The sequence below is a fragment of the Lithobates pipiens genome, unplaced genomic scaffold, assembly GCF_037356315.1.
Source record: "Lithobates pipiens isolate NorthernLeopardFrog02 unplaced genomic scaffold, aLitPip1_a1.2 Scaffold_23, whole genome shotgun sequence".
Taxonomy (NCBI): Eukaryota; Metazoa; Chordata; class Amphibia; order Anura; family Ranidae; genus Lithobates; species Lithobates pipiens.
In genome coordinates, this window is record NW_027507785.1 from 54038482 (window position 1) to 54054872 (window position 16391).

General features: G+C 48.2%; 1 protein-coding gene across 1 annotated transcript in view; it reads right to left on the bottom strand.

Annotated features, from left to right (window-relative positions):
- KLHDC8B (kelch domain containing 8B) overlaps positions 1–16391 on the bottom strand; it is a 241482-nt gene that overhangs the window by 97333 nt on the left and 127758 nt on the right. The window contains exon 3 of the mRNA XM_077451636.1: positions 9411–9575. Coding sequence (XP_077307762.1) covers positions 9411–9575 — 165 coding nt within the window. The remainder of the gene's footprint in view (positions 1–9410; positions 9576–16391) is intronic.

The following is a 16391-nucleotide window of genomic DNA, read 5'->3' on the forward strand; positions in this document are numbered from 1 at the left end:
TTCAGATTTAGCTTTGTGTTGTAAATACACACCTACTACCCTGTTTCCCTGAAAATAAGACCTAGCGTGATTGTCGGTGATGGCTGCAATATAAGCCCTACCCCCCCCAAATAAGACCTACCGTATATACTCGAGTATAAGCCGAGATTTTCAGCCTCTTTTTTGAGGCTGAAAGTGCCCCCCTCGGCTTATACTCGAGTCATCGCTGTCTGCCCGCTCGATCAGCGTGTCGAGCAGACAGACAGCGGCCATTCTATAGTTCAAAAGCCGCGCCTCCGGCTCCGCCTTCGCCTGTGATAGGCGGAACACTGAATTTCCCAGCAGCCTGTGTTCCGCCTATCACGGACATCGTATCATCCTCGTACTACGGACGAGGATGATACGATGTACGTGATAGGCGGAACACAGGCTGCTGGGAAATTCAGTTTTCCGCCTATCACAGGCGAAGGCGGCGGCGCAGCTTTTGAATTTACAATGGCCGCCGAGGCGCCGACGAACGAAGAGGGCACGGGACGGAGGCAAGGCAAGGCACGGCACGGGACGGGACGGGACGGGACGGAGGCGAGGCACGGCGGCGAGGCACGGCGGCGAGGCACGGCGGCGAGGCACGGAAGCAAGGAGGCTCGGCACGGGACGGAGGCTCGGGACAAAGGCTCGGGACACAGGTAGGCTGGACACACACAGACACACACACACACACACACACACACACACACACACACACACGGATGGAGACACACACACACACAGGGATGGATGGATGGATGGATGGAGACACACACACACAGGGATGGATGGATGGATGGACACACACACACACAGGGATGGATGGACGGACACACAGGGATGGACGGACACACAGGGATGGACGGACACACAGGGATGGACGGACACACACACAGGGATGGACAGGCATGTCTTACCCTCGGCTTATACACGAGTCAATAAGTTTGCCAGTTTTTTTGGGGGTAAATTGGGGGCCTCGGCTTATATTCGGGTCGGCCTATACTCGAGTATATACGGTACTCTGTTTCCCCAAAAATAAGCCCTACCCTGAAAATAAATCCTGCAAGGACTTTAACTAGGGCTTATTTGAAGGGTAGGGCTTATATTGCAGCCATCACTGACAATCACGCTAGATCTTATTTTAGTGGAAACAGAGTAGCAGAATCTCAGGTTGGAAGTGCACACACACGGCTGAATAACTCAAAGGTCATACACTATTTCCACCTGTGATAGTACAGATGACATCATGTAGATGTGCAGAGCTAGTGCTGGGCTTTCCTAATAGAGAGAGTCCAGCATGCACCGCACACACTGAATCATGGGACCACCCTGTATAAAATGTATAGCAGCAAAGCAGTAAACCTGCTAACAGTGGCGTAACTAGAACCTTCAGGGCCCCGATGCAAGAAACCATGAAGGGCCCCCCCGAACCCCAGCCAGGGCCCTTCCCTCCGAGTCCGGCGGTGGAACTCCAGGGCGTGATCACAGGTATGGACCTTTGTGAGCCCTGTAGTTCCACCACTGGTATCAGCAGTTTTTATTTATTTATTTTTTTACATTTTTAGGTGCCCCATTGGGGGACTGTCCCGAGACAGGATTGGGTCCCCGCCCCCAGAAGAGATGAGGTCCTTTTCTCCAGGGCAGATGAAGTTACTGCCCCCAGGTGAGAAGGGGTCCCTGTCCCCACGTGAGAAGGGGTCCCTGTCCCCAGGGAGATATGGAGGGGGTATGTAATAGTGTGTCCTAGCTGTCTATGCTGCTGCCGGCCATATGTAGAGGGGGCTGCATGGGCCCCCTGCATCACAGGGCCCGGTTGCAGTCGTGACTGCTGCACCCCCTATAGTTACGCCCCTGCCCGCTAAAACTCTTGAGTGCCAAACTAGAGTGGACGGTGTTCTGCTTTGGTACTCTAGAGCAGGGATCTACAAGCTTTATAAACAAACGTCAGTTTTCTGTCTGGTTTTAGGGGGGCTGCACTATCACCAGTAGGAGTAGACAATGCCTCAGGTTTGGTGGTCAAAAAACATTACATGGCGTCTGTGTTCGGTATGAGGAGCACTAGTGCCCCATCATTGATATCAGTGAGAGGAATAGTGTCCCATGATTGGTATCAGTGATAGGGATAGTGCCCCATCATTGGTATCAGTGATAGGAATAGTGCCCCATCATTGGTGTCACTGGGAGTCATGGTACCAAACTGTTGGTGTCAGTGGGAGAAGTGTTCCAGCGCTGGTGTCAGTGGGACAGTGGGAGGAATAGTGCCCCATCATTGGTCTTAGTGGGAGGAAAAGGGTCCCATCATTGGTTTCTGTGGGAGGAATAGTGTCCCGTTATTGGGAGGAATCCCATCATTGATGTCAGTGGGAGGAATAGTGCCCCATCATTGGTGTCACTGGGAGGACTAGTGCCCCATCATTGATGTCGGTGAGAGGAATAGCGGCTGATCATTGGTATCAGTGGGAGGAAAAGTGCCCAATTGTTGGTGTCAGATGGAGGAATAGTGCTTCATTCTTGATGTCAGTGGGAAGACTAGTGCCCCATCATTGGTGTCAGTTGGGAGGAAATGTGCCCCATCGTTGGTGTCAGTTGAGAGGAAATGTGCCCCATTGTTGGTATCAGTGGGAGGCATAGTGTTCCATTATTGGTATCAGTGGGAGGATTAGTGTCCTATTATTTGTATCAATGGGAGGAAAAGTGCCCCATCATTAGTGTCAGTGAGAAGAATAGTGCCCCTTCATTGGTATTAGTGGGAGTGCCCCATCGTTGATGTCAGTGGGAGGAATAGTGCCCCATCATTGGTCTTAGTGGGAGGAAAAGGGTCCCATCATTGGTTTCTGTGGGAGGAATAGTGTCCCGTTATTGGGAGGAATCCCATCATTGATGTCAGTGGGAGGAATAGTGCCCCATCATTGGTGTCACTGGGAGGACTAGTGCCCCATCATTGATGTCGGTGAGAGGAATAGCGGCTGATCATTGGTATCAGTGGGAGGAAAAGTGCCCAATTGTTGGTGTCAGATGGAGGAATAGTGCTTCATTCTTGATGTCAGTGGGAAGACTAGTGCCCCATCATTGGTGTCAGTTGGGAGGAAATGTGCCCCATCGTTGGTGTCAGTTGAGAGGAAATGTGCCCCATTGTTGGTATCAGTGGGAGGCATAGTGTTCCATTATTGGTATCAGTGGGAGGATTAGTGTCCTATTATTTGTATCAATGGGAGGAAAAGTGCCCCATCATTAGTGTCAGTGAGAAGAATAGTGCCCCTTCATTGGTATTAGTGGGAGTGCCCCATCGTTGATGTCAGTGGGAGGAATAGTGCCCCATCATTGGTATCAGTTGGGAGGAAAAGTGCCCCATTATTGGTGTCAGATAGTGGAATAGTGCCCCATCGTTGATGTCAGTGGGAGGAATAGTGCCCCATTATTGGTGACAGTGAGAGGAATAGTGCCCCATTATTGGTGACAGTGAGAGGAATAGGGCCCCATTATTGGTGTCAAAGAGAACAATAGTGTCTCATTGTTGTTATTAGTCGGAATGCCCCATTGTTGGTGTTAGTGGGAGGAATAGTGCTCCATCATGGGTATTGGTGGAAGGAATAGTACCCCAATATTGGTGACAGTGAGAGGAATAGTGCCCCATCATTGTTATTAGTCGGAGTGCTTCATTGTTGGTGTTAGTGGAAGGAATAGTTCCTCTTAGTAGTGGGAGGATTAGTGCCCCCCCAAGGGCCAGATAAAGCCAAGCAAAGGGCAGCAGTTTGGATAAGACCTTAAGCCTCGTACACACGATCAGATTGTTGGCCAACAAAGCGTCAGGCTTTTGTCCTGAAGGGCGCTGGCCAGGAACTTGTCTTGCATACAAACGGCACACAATTGTCGGCCAACAAACACGAACGTAGTGACGTACTACAAGGAATTTCAGCTCTTGAGCGCCTCCTTTTGGGCACCTTCTGCTAATGTCCTGTTTGGTGAGCATTGATTCCGAGCATGTGCGTTTGTACTTTGAACTTTTGTGTGACGGACTTGTGTACAGACGATAGGAAAATCTGACCGTTGTCCGCCATAAAAAATGAACTAGCCTGCCATCCAACATTTGTTGGCGGGAAAGTTGGACAACAATTGTCTGAAGGAGCGTACTAACGGTCGGAGTTTAGGCCAACAGTCTGTCATCACGCAATTCCCTGCCGAAAATCCAATCGTGTGTACGAGGCTTAACAGTGGATCTCAGATTACACACACAGCTAAATAAGTCAGCTAAATGATTGAAAAGAGGGGCATCCTTTCCTCCTGTCATAGTAGAGATGGGACCCTCTAGATGTAGAAGTGCAGCGCTAGTGCTGGGCTTTCCTGTGTGACAGTCCGGCATGCACAGCACACACTGGACCACAGATACACCCTGTATATAGCTACATAGTTACATAGTTAGTCAGGTTGAAAAAAGACACAAGTCCATCTAGTTCAACCACAAATAAATAAATAAAAAAATAATAATAAAAAAATATCATACAATCACATATACCCAATCCTATACGCACAGTTGATCCAGAGGAAGGCGAAAAAAACCCCCCCAAAAACATGATCCAATTTGCTACAGCGGGGGAAAAAATTCCTTCCCGGTCCCAGAGAGGCAATCGGATTTTCCCTGTCAGTACGCAGTTATATTATGTACATTTAAGAAAGAATCCAGGTCTCTTTTTACATTTTTTACAGCAAACATTTTTATTATTATTTTTTTTTTACATGATTTTTTTTTACATTTTTTACAGCAAAAGATTTTATTATTATTATTTATTTACATGTTTTTTTTTTTTTTACATTTTTTACAGCAAACGTTTTTATTATTATTATTTTTTTACATGATTTTTTTTTCATTTTTTACAGTCAAAGTTTTTGTTATTATTATTTATTTACATGATTTTTTTTTTTTACATTTTTTTACAGCGAAAAATTTTATTATTATTTGTTTATTTACATGATTTTTTTTAAAATTTTTTACAGCAAACACTTTTAGTATTATTATTATTATAATTTTTTTTTTTACATTTTTTACAGCGAAAGTTTTTATTATTATTATTTATTTATTTATTTACATGATTTATTGGTTTTTTTTTTACATTTTTTACAGCAAACGTTTTTATTATAATTCTTTTTTTTTTTACATGATTTTATTTTATTTATTTATTTTTTTACAGCGAAAGTTTTTATTATTATTATTTTTTTTTTTACAAGATATTTTTTTTTACATGATTTTTATAGCGCCAACCAGTTGGCTTAGCGCTTTACAGAAGAATTTGAGGTGGCAAGAACGGTTCTTTTTTTCCAGGCAGCGTCGGGTTGAGGAATATATATATATATATATATATATATATATATATAAACACACACACATATATATATATATATATATATATATATATATATATATATATTGCAGGAAGGTGAAATCTTGCTATTCTCCTCTCCCGTAAACGCAGAGGAAGGCTCATTTCCAGCGATTTCTCTGGATCTTCTCCCTTTAGAAAAGCTCTGAGAGGCTGATGGTAGCAGTTTATCACACTGACCCGGGGGACCGTTTAATTCCGTGTCGAACCTTTACACTTTAATTGGATGAAGCTTTTTCTATGCGTCCCTCAATCCTCGGAGGGGCCCGGGGGTGAAATCGCTCTTCAGCTACATGTAAGAAAGGGGAATTGGAAGCGGAGATGGAGGTTGGAGGGGCACACGTGATTCTGCCATGGATGGGGGGAGAGTATAGCTGACATCTGTCTGGGATCCGCTCAATACGCTCTTTACATTTAATTAATCCCTTTGCTACCTGTACAGAGATATATTACCTATTAACCTTCCAGGATGCCAGTGTACCACTCATTTAACCGCTTCAATACCGGGCACTTTCACCCCCTTCCTGCCCAGGCCTATTTTAAGCTTTCATGTTGAAAAAACATCTTTGGGGTCCCCCCAAAATCCATACCAGACCCTTATCCCAGCACACAGCCCGGCAGGTCAGGAAGGGGGGTGGGGATGAGCAAGCGCACCCCCTCTCCTGAACCATACCAGGCCACATGCCCTCACCATTGGGGGGTGGGTGTTTTGGGGCAGGGGGGCCCTGTGCCCCCCACCCCAAAGCACCTTGTCTGCAGGCGGGGGGCTTATCAGAATCTGGAAGCTCCCTTTAACAAGGGGGCTCCCAGATTCTGGCCCCCCACCCTATGTGAATGAGTATGGGGTACATTGTACCCCTACACATTCACCTAAAAAAATGTCAAAAATAAAACACATTACATGGGTTTTTACAGTAATTTATTAAGGCAGCTCCGTCGTCTCTTCTGATCTCTTCTCCCCTCTTCAGCTCTTCTGCCTCCTCCACTGACATCTTCTCCACTGTCTAGGTCTTTTCCGCTATTTTCTCACTCTTTAGCTGGGTCTTCTCCACTGTCTTCCGCCTCTGTTCTTCTTCCAATGTTGACTCAACCCTCTCTCCAGCTCTAATGCTGGGTGAACGGTGTGCCACTACTTACATTGGCATGGGGCGGGGCCACCGGAGGCCTGCCCCTTACGACATCACAGCCCCATCTTGCTCGACAGTGACCTAATAAGGGGTGGGGCCTCCAGATGACATCACCCGGTGACCCTGCCCATGCCAATATAAGTAGCGGGAGCATTAGAGTGGGTTAGAGTGTCAAGTCAACATCAGAAGAAGAACAGAGGGAGAAGACAGCGGAGAAGACCCAGCAAAAGCGCAAAAAGATAGAGGAGAAGACCCAGACAACAGAGAAGACAGGGGACAGAGGGAGAAGAACCGGAAAGAGAGCAGAGAAGACCCAGCAGAGGCAGAAGACAGCGGACAGAGGGAGAAGAACCAGAGAGGGCTAGAAGACATCAACGGAGAGCAGAGAGGACCCGGAGAGGGGAAAAGAACCAGCATAGGCACAAGACGGCAGTGGAGGAGGCAGAAGAGCTGGAGAGGGGAGAAGAACCGGCAAAGGCAGTGGCAGAAGACGTCAGTGGAGGAGGCAGAAGAGCTGGAGAGGGGAGAAGAGCTGGCAGAGGCAGAAGACGTCAGTAGAAGAGGCAGAAGAGCTGGAGAGGGGAGAAGAACTGGCAGAGGCAGAAGACGTCAGTGGAGGAGGCAGAAGAGCTGGAGAGGGGAGAAGAACTGGCAGAATTAGAAGATGTCAGTGGAGGAGGCAGAAGAGCTGGAGAGGGGAGAAGAGCTGGCAGAGGCAGAAGACGTCAGTGGAGGAGGCAGAAGAACTGGAGAGGGGAGAAGAGCTGGCAGAGGCAGAAGACATCAATGGAGGAGGCAGAAGAGCTGGAGAGGGGAGAAGAACTGGCAGAATTAGAAGATGTCAGTGGAGGAGGCAGAAGAGCCAGAGAGGGGAGAAGAGCTGGCAGAGGCAGAAGACGTCAGTGGAGGAGGCAGAAGAGCTGGAGAGGGGAGAAGAGCTGGCAGAGGCAGAAGACGTCAGTGGAGGAGGCAGAAGAGCTGGAGAGGGGAGAAGAACTGGCAGAGGTAGAAGATGTCAGTGGATGAGGCAGAAGAGCTGGAGAGGGGAGAAGAACTGGCAGAGGCAGAAGATGTCAGTGGAGGAGGCAGAAGAGCCAGAGAGGGGAGAAGAACTGACAGAGGTAGAAGATGTCAGTGGATGAGGCAGAAGAGCTGGAGAGGGGAGAAGAACTGGCAGAGGCAGAAGATGTCAGTGGAGGAGGCAGAAGAGCTGGAGAGGGGAGAAGAACTGACAGAGGTAGAAGATGTCAGTGGATGAGGCAGAAGAGCTGGAGAGGGGAGAAGAACTGGCAGAATTAGAAGATGTCAGTGGAGGAGGCAGAAGAGCCAGAGAGGGGAGAAGAACTGACAGAGGCAGAAGACGGCAATGGAGGAGGCAGAAGAGCTGGAGAGGGGAGAAGAACTGGCAGAGGCAGAAGACGCACAGTGGAGGAGGCAGAAGAGTCAGAGAGAAGAGAAGAAGACGGAAGAGATGACGGAGCTGCCTTAATAAATTTCTTTAAAAACCCATGTAATGTGTTTTATTTTTGCCATTTTTTTTAGGTGAATGGGTAAGGGTACAATGTACCCCATACTCATTCACATAGGGTGGGGGGGGGGCTGGAATCCGTGGGTCCCCATGTTAAAAGGAGTTTTCCTGATTCCCGATAAGCACCCCCCTGCCCGCAAACCCCGACAACAAATGGCCAGGGTTGTCGGGAAGAGGCCCTTGTCCTTATCAACATGGGCACAAGGTGCTTTGGGGTAGGGGGTGCAGGGCCCCCAGCCCCGAAACACCCACCCCCACCATGCTGTGGGCATGCTGCCTGGTACAGTCTAGGAGGTTGGTTGCTCGCTCGTCTCCACCTCCTTTCCTGACCTGCTGGGCTGTGTGCTCGAGTAAGGGACTGGTATGGATTTTGGGGGGCCCAACACCATTTTTTTCAGCATGGGGGTTCCCCTGAAAATCCATACTAGACTGAAGGGCCTGGTATGCTCTTGGAGGGGAACCCATGCCAGGTTTTTTTTTTTTACATTGTGCGTGGAGTTCCCCCTAAAGATTCATACCAGACACAGTGCCTGGTATTATCGGGGGTTTAAAGTTGGATCCCTGTTCACTGAAGTCGGATGCATGTTGCAGGAAAAGTTGGATCCAAGGTGGTACGACTGTCGTGTTTTACCAGTGTGAACCTGGCCTTAACGTCCAGTGTGCTTGAGGCCTTAATAGTTTTGTTTATAAAACACAAGTGAACAAAAAATAAAATCAGCAGGAAAATAATAATTAAACGGAGAAGGAGAATAAGGAGTTAATTAGGGCTGATAAGAGGAAATCAAGGATTAATAAGGGGTTAATCAGTGTAACATTTCATTGAAAGAAAAAAACTTTTTTTACTTTACAGGTTGCTTTAACCACTTCAGCCCCGGAGGGTTTTACCCCCTTAATGACAGGGCATGTTTGAATAAACAAAAAGATACAAAATGAAACAATGTTTCTTTTTAGCTTTCTGTTTTAGCAGCTGAGCAATGTTGTTGATAAACATCGCCCGGCTGTTTTTCTTTTTATTGACAGCTCCAATTGTGGGACTTCTTTCAGCTGTCAACAGGGTAAACCCACTGACAGCTAAATGAGTCACTGATTGTTAAGGAAGTGGCGGCCCAGCACCTTAACAACTGGGTAATTGCCAGCTTCTTTCTAATGTTTATATTTAGCTACTACAAGACACCCCCTGATTCGAAAAAACAGCAAAGAAATGTTCACACTTTTCAACAGCTAGGTTCACATCCTTTTATTTGTGTTACAGACAATGCAGTCTATGAAGTAAAAGGATTGCATGCAGTCTGTTCGTTCTGTGTTCACATCTCTAAAACAAAGCATGTTGCTGTCAGAGCCCCCTTTGATATAACGACAGAATATCCAACTTACCCAAGACAAAGATTTTGTTTCCCCGCAGGAAAGTGGAGGCACCATAGCGTGGGGTGGGCATGGCGGGGAGTTGCTGCCAGCTGTCCACTGATGGCTCGTAGACTCTTACCAAGGCCTGAGGGGAGGTATCTGTGCCCATTCCTCCAAGGGCATATATCTTCCCTTCTGCAAGAGAACAAGACGTTGTAAGCAAACAGCTCAGCTCCAGCAACCGAGTCCTGAACATAAAGATACTGTAAGTACACGTCATAGGTGTGCGCAGCCTATTGCGTTGGGGTGTGCACCTCCGAGCACAAACACATGTGTCTATATCAGCAGAGCAGTGGATGGTGTCAGTAGTTTTTTTATTTTTATGTTTTTTGTTGTTTTTTTTTTAATATTATATATATTAAATATATAATATTATTTTCAATATTATTTTTTATTAAGTTTTTTTTTTTTTTTTAGGAATGGTGAAAATATCAAGGGTGTAAACAGACCCCTGATGTGTCAATTTTGAGACAGAGGAAGAAACTGAGAACAGAGATTCCCCAGCCCCTTTCTCTGCACCCTGCAGTAAACATAGTTTACTATGCTTCCGTTAAGAATGAAGACAGGAGTGATCAGTGCTGATCACTCACTGTGTTCATTCAGAAAAGGAAGGAATGATTGGTTGAAGAAATATTTGCAAGCCCCTTCCCCATTCTCACGAGGAGAGGAGGGAAGCCGGAAGCACTGCAGGGAGGAGACAGGAAGCAGGAAGAGTTGGCATCACACAGGGTGATTAGGGTGTGCCCAGGCACATCCGGCCTGGGCACACCCGAGTCCATTGACAGCGCTCGTGTTTGTCGCTGCAATGATCCGGATCAGAGAAGAAAAAAGGGGGGGAGGGTAATGCATAGAATACATTAAAGTGAAAAACTTCAAGGGTTTACCAGTCCTTTTAGGACCAGTTCACACCATAGAAACTCAGTCCGGATGCATTCCAGGTGCTTTTCTGCATGCGCGTTTTTGATGTTCCAGTGTGTTTTTGATGCGTTTTTGGTGCTTTTTTGATGCAGTCCAGTGCTTCCCCCCCCCCCCCCTCTTTTTTTCTTAACCTTAAGAGCCAGTTCACACCATAGGAATGCAGTTCGGATGTATTCCAGTTGCTTTTCTGAATGCGCCTTTTTGATGTGTTTTTGGTGCGTTTTTTGATGCAGTCCAGTGCTTCCCCCCCCCCCTCTTTTTTCTTAACCTTAAATAAGGACAAGTGTGTTGCAATGCATTTTTGGTGCATTTAGGTGTGTTCTTGATGCGTTTTACAGCATTCCAGATGTGAACTGGCCCTAAATAAGGATATTGGTGCATTAAGGTGCGTTCCGGGGCGTTCCAGTGCGTTTTTCCGCATTCCAGTGTTGAAAAAAATGCAGCCTGTCCTAATTTTTTTTTCTGGAACTGTAACGCACTGGAACTGCAAGCACTGGTACGAACTATGCCATTGAAAACCATATAAACTACTTTCCATGCGTTTTTGATGCAGAAAAAAAAACGCACTGGACTGTGGTGTGAAGTAGCCCTAAGGGCCACTTCACACCATAGAAACGCAGTCCGGGTGCATTCCAAGTGCTTTTCTGCATGTGCGTTTTTGATGTGTTCCACTGTGTTTTTGATGCGTTTTTAGGCTGGATTCACACCTATGCAGTTTTAGTGCTTTTTGCATTTTGCAGATTTCCCCTACAGTCCATTTAATATGGTTTCCTATGGAACACGTTCTGTAGTGCAAATCTGCAAAATGCAAAAAGCACAAAAAATGCCATGTTTTTGATGCAGTCCAGTGCTTTTTTCGCCCCCTCTTTTTTCTTAACCTTAAATAAGGACAAGTGTGTTGCAGTGCGTTTTTGGTGCAGTTAGGTGCGTTCCGGTGCATTTTTGATGCGTTTTACAGCGTTCCAGTACAGTCCAGTGCAGAAAAAATGCAGCATGTTCTATTTTTTTTCTGGAACTGGAACTGCGAGCACTGGTGTGAACTATGCCATTGAAAACCATATAAGCTACTTTCCATGCGTTTTTGATGCATAAAAAAATGCACTGGACTGCATGTGGTGTGAAGTGGCCCTAAATGTACTAGCAGATTTAGACACAAATTGAAGCTCACACTTTATAATCAGTTACAGCAAACAGTGTTTCTTCCTTTTAGGATAAAGGCTTTACATAAATATTTAAAAGCTGATCATTTAAATTCCCCCCACCTACCAGTGCTAAATGGTTTGTCTCATCCATGTACACTGAAACATTCTGCTGGAGGGCATGTGCTTTTGAAAAATAACAGATTTGCTGGCCGGATCACCAGATGAAAATAGAAGAAAGAAAGAAAGAAAGAAAGCCTAAAGTAAGAAAAGGAATGCAGCCATCACATCTAAGAATTTGGTAAGCTGCAGCATAATAAATGTTTGCTCTTTGGTTTAATATCGCTATAAACATACAAAATCCCCTATAATAAATCTTGCTGCATATTTATTAAAATGTCTGCGTCGCCGCGGCTTCTCGAATACCGATAACTTCATAACGCCATTTTTTTCCCCGACACATTTAGAGCAAAGTGAAGAGAAAAAAAAAAAGGAAGAAGGATAATTCGATTTTCCATTGTTACATTGTAGCAATATGAAAATAACATTCAGATCGGCTTTGCTGGGAACATCTTATTTAAATTGAATTAGAAAAATTGTGCAGGCAGTTGTAATTAATGTTTTTTCTGCATCGTTAGTTACTTGGACTACAAATCTCATGAATAAAGCGGGGGGGAGGGGGGGGCTATTGTTTTATCCCGCTCATCCAGAAACTCTACGCCCCGTGGGGATCACACACTCCACTTAATCCGCCGCGCTTTTCTCATCCGGGTTAAAAGCGTAAAAGCGGAGACATAAAAATGATATTATTAGATCGGAGGCGGGGGGAGGGGGGATATGTTTCATGTGGACCACGTTGTGAGTGACACCATTTCCACAGACAAGGACTCCAAATCTGCCAGGAAGGAGTGATGACATCACAGTGATGACCTAATATCTTTGATTCTTGAACTCCAGAAAGATGCAAATGAATGCAATGTTATATTCATTAATATATCATTATATGTGTGTTTTTTTTTTTTTTTAATACAAGCAGAATAAGTGCCTAATTTCACTTGATATACCCCTGTACAGCAGAACTCTTACTGGGAGAAGGAGGGGCTGCACAAAGAGTCCAGCGGTTATGATGCTGTGATCATAAGGAGAATGAGACAGGCCCGGAATGGGACACAAAACAGGCCTAGGCATTCCAGACCTAGCAGCCAGTTCCTCCAGGGACCGGGGGGTTCTGGCGATGGGACACCCACCTAGCCGGTCCCCCGCACTGCAACGCAAACCCCACCAACTGCCCCCCCCCCCACAAAAGACTCTCACTGACAGACCCCGCCCCCCTCTACCCTGCCCCCCACCCCACAAAAGACTCTCACTGACAGACCCCCCCCGCTACCTTGCCCCCCACCCCAAGTACCACCACCTCCCACCATTGACATATCCCCTCCTTCAGCCACATCCCTACTCACAGACCTTCACCACCTAACTACCAACCCCCCAGTGACAGATCCCCAGCCCCCACAACCACTACCTCCTCCCTCCACTGACAGACCCCCAATGCCCCCAAATACCACCCCTCCCTCCACTGACAGATCCTCAACCACCACAAGTACTGCCCTTCCACCCACTCTACCAACTTCCACACCCTCCCTCCACTGGCAGGCCCCCAAATACCACCCCATCCCTCCATTGACAGATTCTCAGTCCCCATAACTACTGCCCTTCCACCCACTCTACCAACTACCACCCCCTCCCACCACTGACAGGCCCACAAATACCACCCCCTCTTCCCACTGACAGGCTGGCAAATACCACCCCCTCCCTCCATTGACAGATTCTCAATCCCCACAACTACTGCCCTTCCTTCCGCCCCACCAACTACCCCCCCTCCATCCACTGACAGACCCCTAATGCCCCCAAATAACACCCCTCCCTCCACTGACAGATCCCCATCTCCCACAACTAATACCCTTCCACCCGCCCCACCAACTACCACCCCCTCCCTCCACTGACAGACCTCCAATGCCCCCAAATATCCATTGACAGATGCCACACCCCCACAACTACTGCGCCTCTCAACCACCTTCCAACTACCACCCCCTCCCTCCACTGATAGACCCCCAATGCCCCCAAATACTACCCCTCCCTCCACTGACAGATCCCCAACTCCCACAACGAATGCCCTTCCACCCGCCCCACCAACTACCACCCCCTCCCTCCACTGACAGACCTCCAATGCCCCCAGATATCCATTGACAGGTGCCCAGCCCCCATAACTACTGCGCTTCCAACCACCTTCCAACTACTACCCCCTCCCTCCACTGACAGACCCCCAATGCCCCCAAATACCACCCCCTCTCTCCACTGACAAATCCCCACAACTACTGTCCTTATACCCACCCTACCAACTACCACCTCTCCCTCCACTGACAGACCTCCAATGCCCCCAAATACCACCCCCTCCCTCCACTGACAGACCCCCAGTGCCCCCAAATACCACCTTCCCCCTCCAATGATAGATCCCCAACCCCCACAACTACTGCTCTTCCACTCACCCTACCAACTACAACCCCCTCCCTCCACTGACAACCCGGCAATGCCCCCAAATACCACCCCCTCCCTCCATTTAAAGATCTCCGAACCACCCTACCAACTGCCACCCCTCCCCCCACTGACAGACCCCCAATACAACAGCTTTGATTAAAAATGATTACTCTAAAGATAGTTTTCTATTTCAGTTACATTCATCATTTTGTTTCTTCAGCATGAAATGGAGCTTAGTTATGTAGCATGAGGCTGTATATTCTGCAATATTTACATTTTTAGTAAACTCATTCAATGAACCCAAGCTCTGCAAGCTGAGATAACATGCACTGCATTGATGCACACGATTTCCTAGTAACCATGAGATAAAAAAAAGTTCAGGAATATTCCTTTATCTCATTGTTTTTAAAATCTATGTACACTACAAACTGTATGATTGGATCGGTTCTGATATCTAACCTGACAGCTTATCATTCTAAATAGGAAACCTTAATTTTGTTTGCAAATATTAAAGATTCCAACTACCAGCAAGAATAAATCCTTACATTTAAAGAGCCCCTGTCATTTCAGATCCATCATGACAGCGCCTGTTAGCGGGCATTCACTCACTTGCTGCCGCCACGTCCCTCGCCTTGTTGTGTTACTGCTGCATCACCAGCCATTCCATTAAAGTGAATGGGACTGTCAGTGAGTCAACAGTGGGCCAGAGGAGGAGCCAACAGCGGGTCAGAGTCAGAGGAGGAGTCAACAGTGGGTCAGTGGAGGCGTCAACAGCGAGTCAGAGGAGGAGCCAACAGCGGGTCAGAGTCAGAGGAGGAGTCAACGGTGGGTCAGAGGAGGCATCAACAGTGGGTCAGAGGAGGCGTCAACAGTGGGTGAGAGGAGGAGTCAACAGCGGGTCAGAGAAGGCGTCAACAGTGGGTCAGAGGAGGCGTCAACAGCGGTTCAGAGGAGGAGTCAACAGCGGGTCAGAGGAGGCATCAACAGAGGGTCAGAGGAGGAGTCAACAGTGGGTCAGAGGAGGCGTCAACAGTGGGTCAGAGGAGGAGTCAACAGCGAGTCAGAGGAGGAGTCAACAGTGGGCCAGAGGAGGCGTCAACAGTGGGCCAGAGGAGGCGTCAACAGCGGGTCAAAGGAGAAGTCAACAGCGGGTCAGAGGAGGAGTCAACAGCAGGTCAGAGGAGGCGTCAACAGAGGGTCAGAGGAGGAGTCAACAACAGGTCAGAGGAGGAGTCAACAACAGGTCAGAGGAGGCGTCAACAGAGGGTCAGAGGAGGCGTCAACAGAGGGTCAGAGGAGGCGTCAACAGTGGGTCAGAGGAGGCGTCAACAGTGGGTCAGAGGAGGCGTCAACAGTGGGTCAGAGGAGGCGTCAACAGCGGTTCAGAGGAGGAGTCAACAGCGGGTCAGAGGAGGCATCAACAGAGGGTTAGAGGAGGAGTCAACAGTGGGTCAGAGGAGGCGTCAACAGCGGGTCAGAGGAGGAGTCAACAGTGGGCCAGAGGAGGCGTCAACAGTGGGCCAGAGGAGGCGTCAACAGCGGGTCAGAGGAGAAGTCAACAGCGGGTCAGAGGAGGAGTCAACAGCGGGTCAGAGGAGGCGTCAACAGAGGGTCAGAGGAGGAGTCAACAACAGGTCAGAGGAGGAGTCAACAACAGGTCAGAGGAGGCGTCAACAGAGGGTCAGAGGAGGCGTCAACAGAGGGTCAGAGGAGGCGTCAACAGTGGGTCAGAGGAGGCGTCAACAGTGGGTCAGAGGAGGCGTCAACAGTGGGTCAGAGGAGGCGTCAACAGCGGTTCAGAGGAGGAGTCAACAGCGGGTCAGAGGAGGCATCAACAGAGGGTCAGAGGAGGAGTCAACAACAGGTCAGAGGAGGAGTCAACAACAGGTCAGAGGAGGCGTCAACAGAGGGTCAGAGGAGGCGTCAACAGAGGGTCAGAGGAGGCGTCAACAGTGGGTCAGAGGAGGCGTCAACAGTGGGTCAGAGGAGGCGTCAACAGTGGGTCAGAGGAGGCGTCAACAGTGGGTCAGAGGAGGCGTCAACAGCGGTTCAGAGGAGGAGTCAACAGCGGGTCAGAGGAGGCATCAACAGAGGGTCAGAGGAGGAGTCAACAGTGGGTCAGAGGAGGCGTCAACAGCGGGTCAGAGGAGGAGTCAACAGTGGGCCAGAGGAGGCGTCAACAGTGGGCCACAGGAGGCGTCAACAGCGGGTCAGAGGAGAAGTCAACAGCGGGTCAGAGGAGGAGTCAACAGCAGGTCAGAGGAGGCGTCAACAGAGGGTCAGAGGAGGAGTCAACAACAGGTCAGAGGAGGAGTCAACAACAGGTCAGAGGAGGCGTCAACAGAGGGTCAGAGGAGGC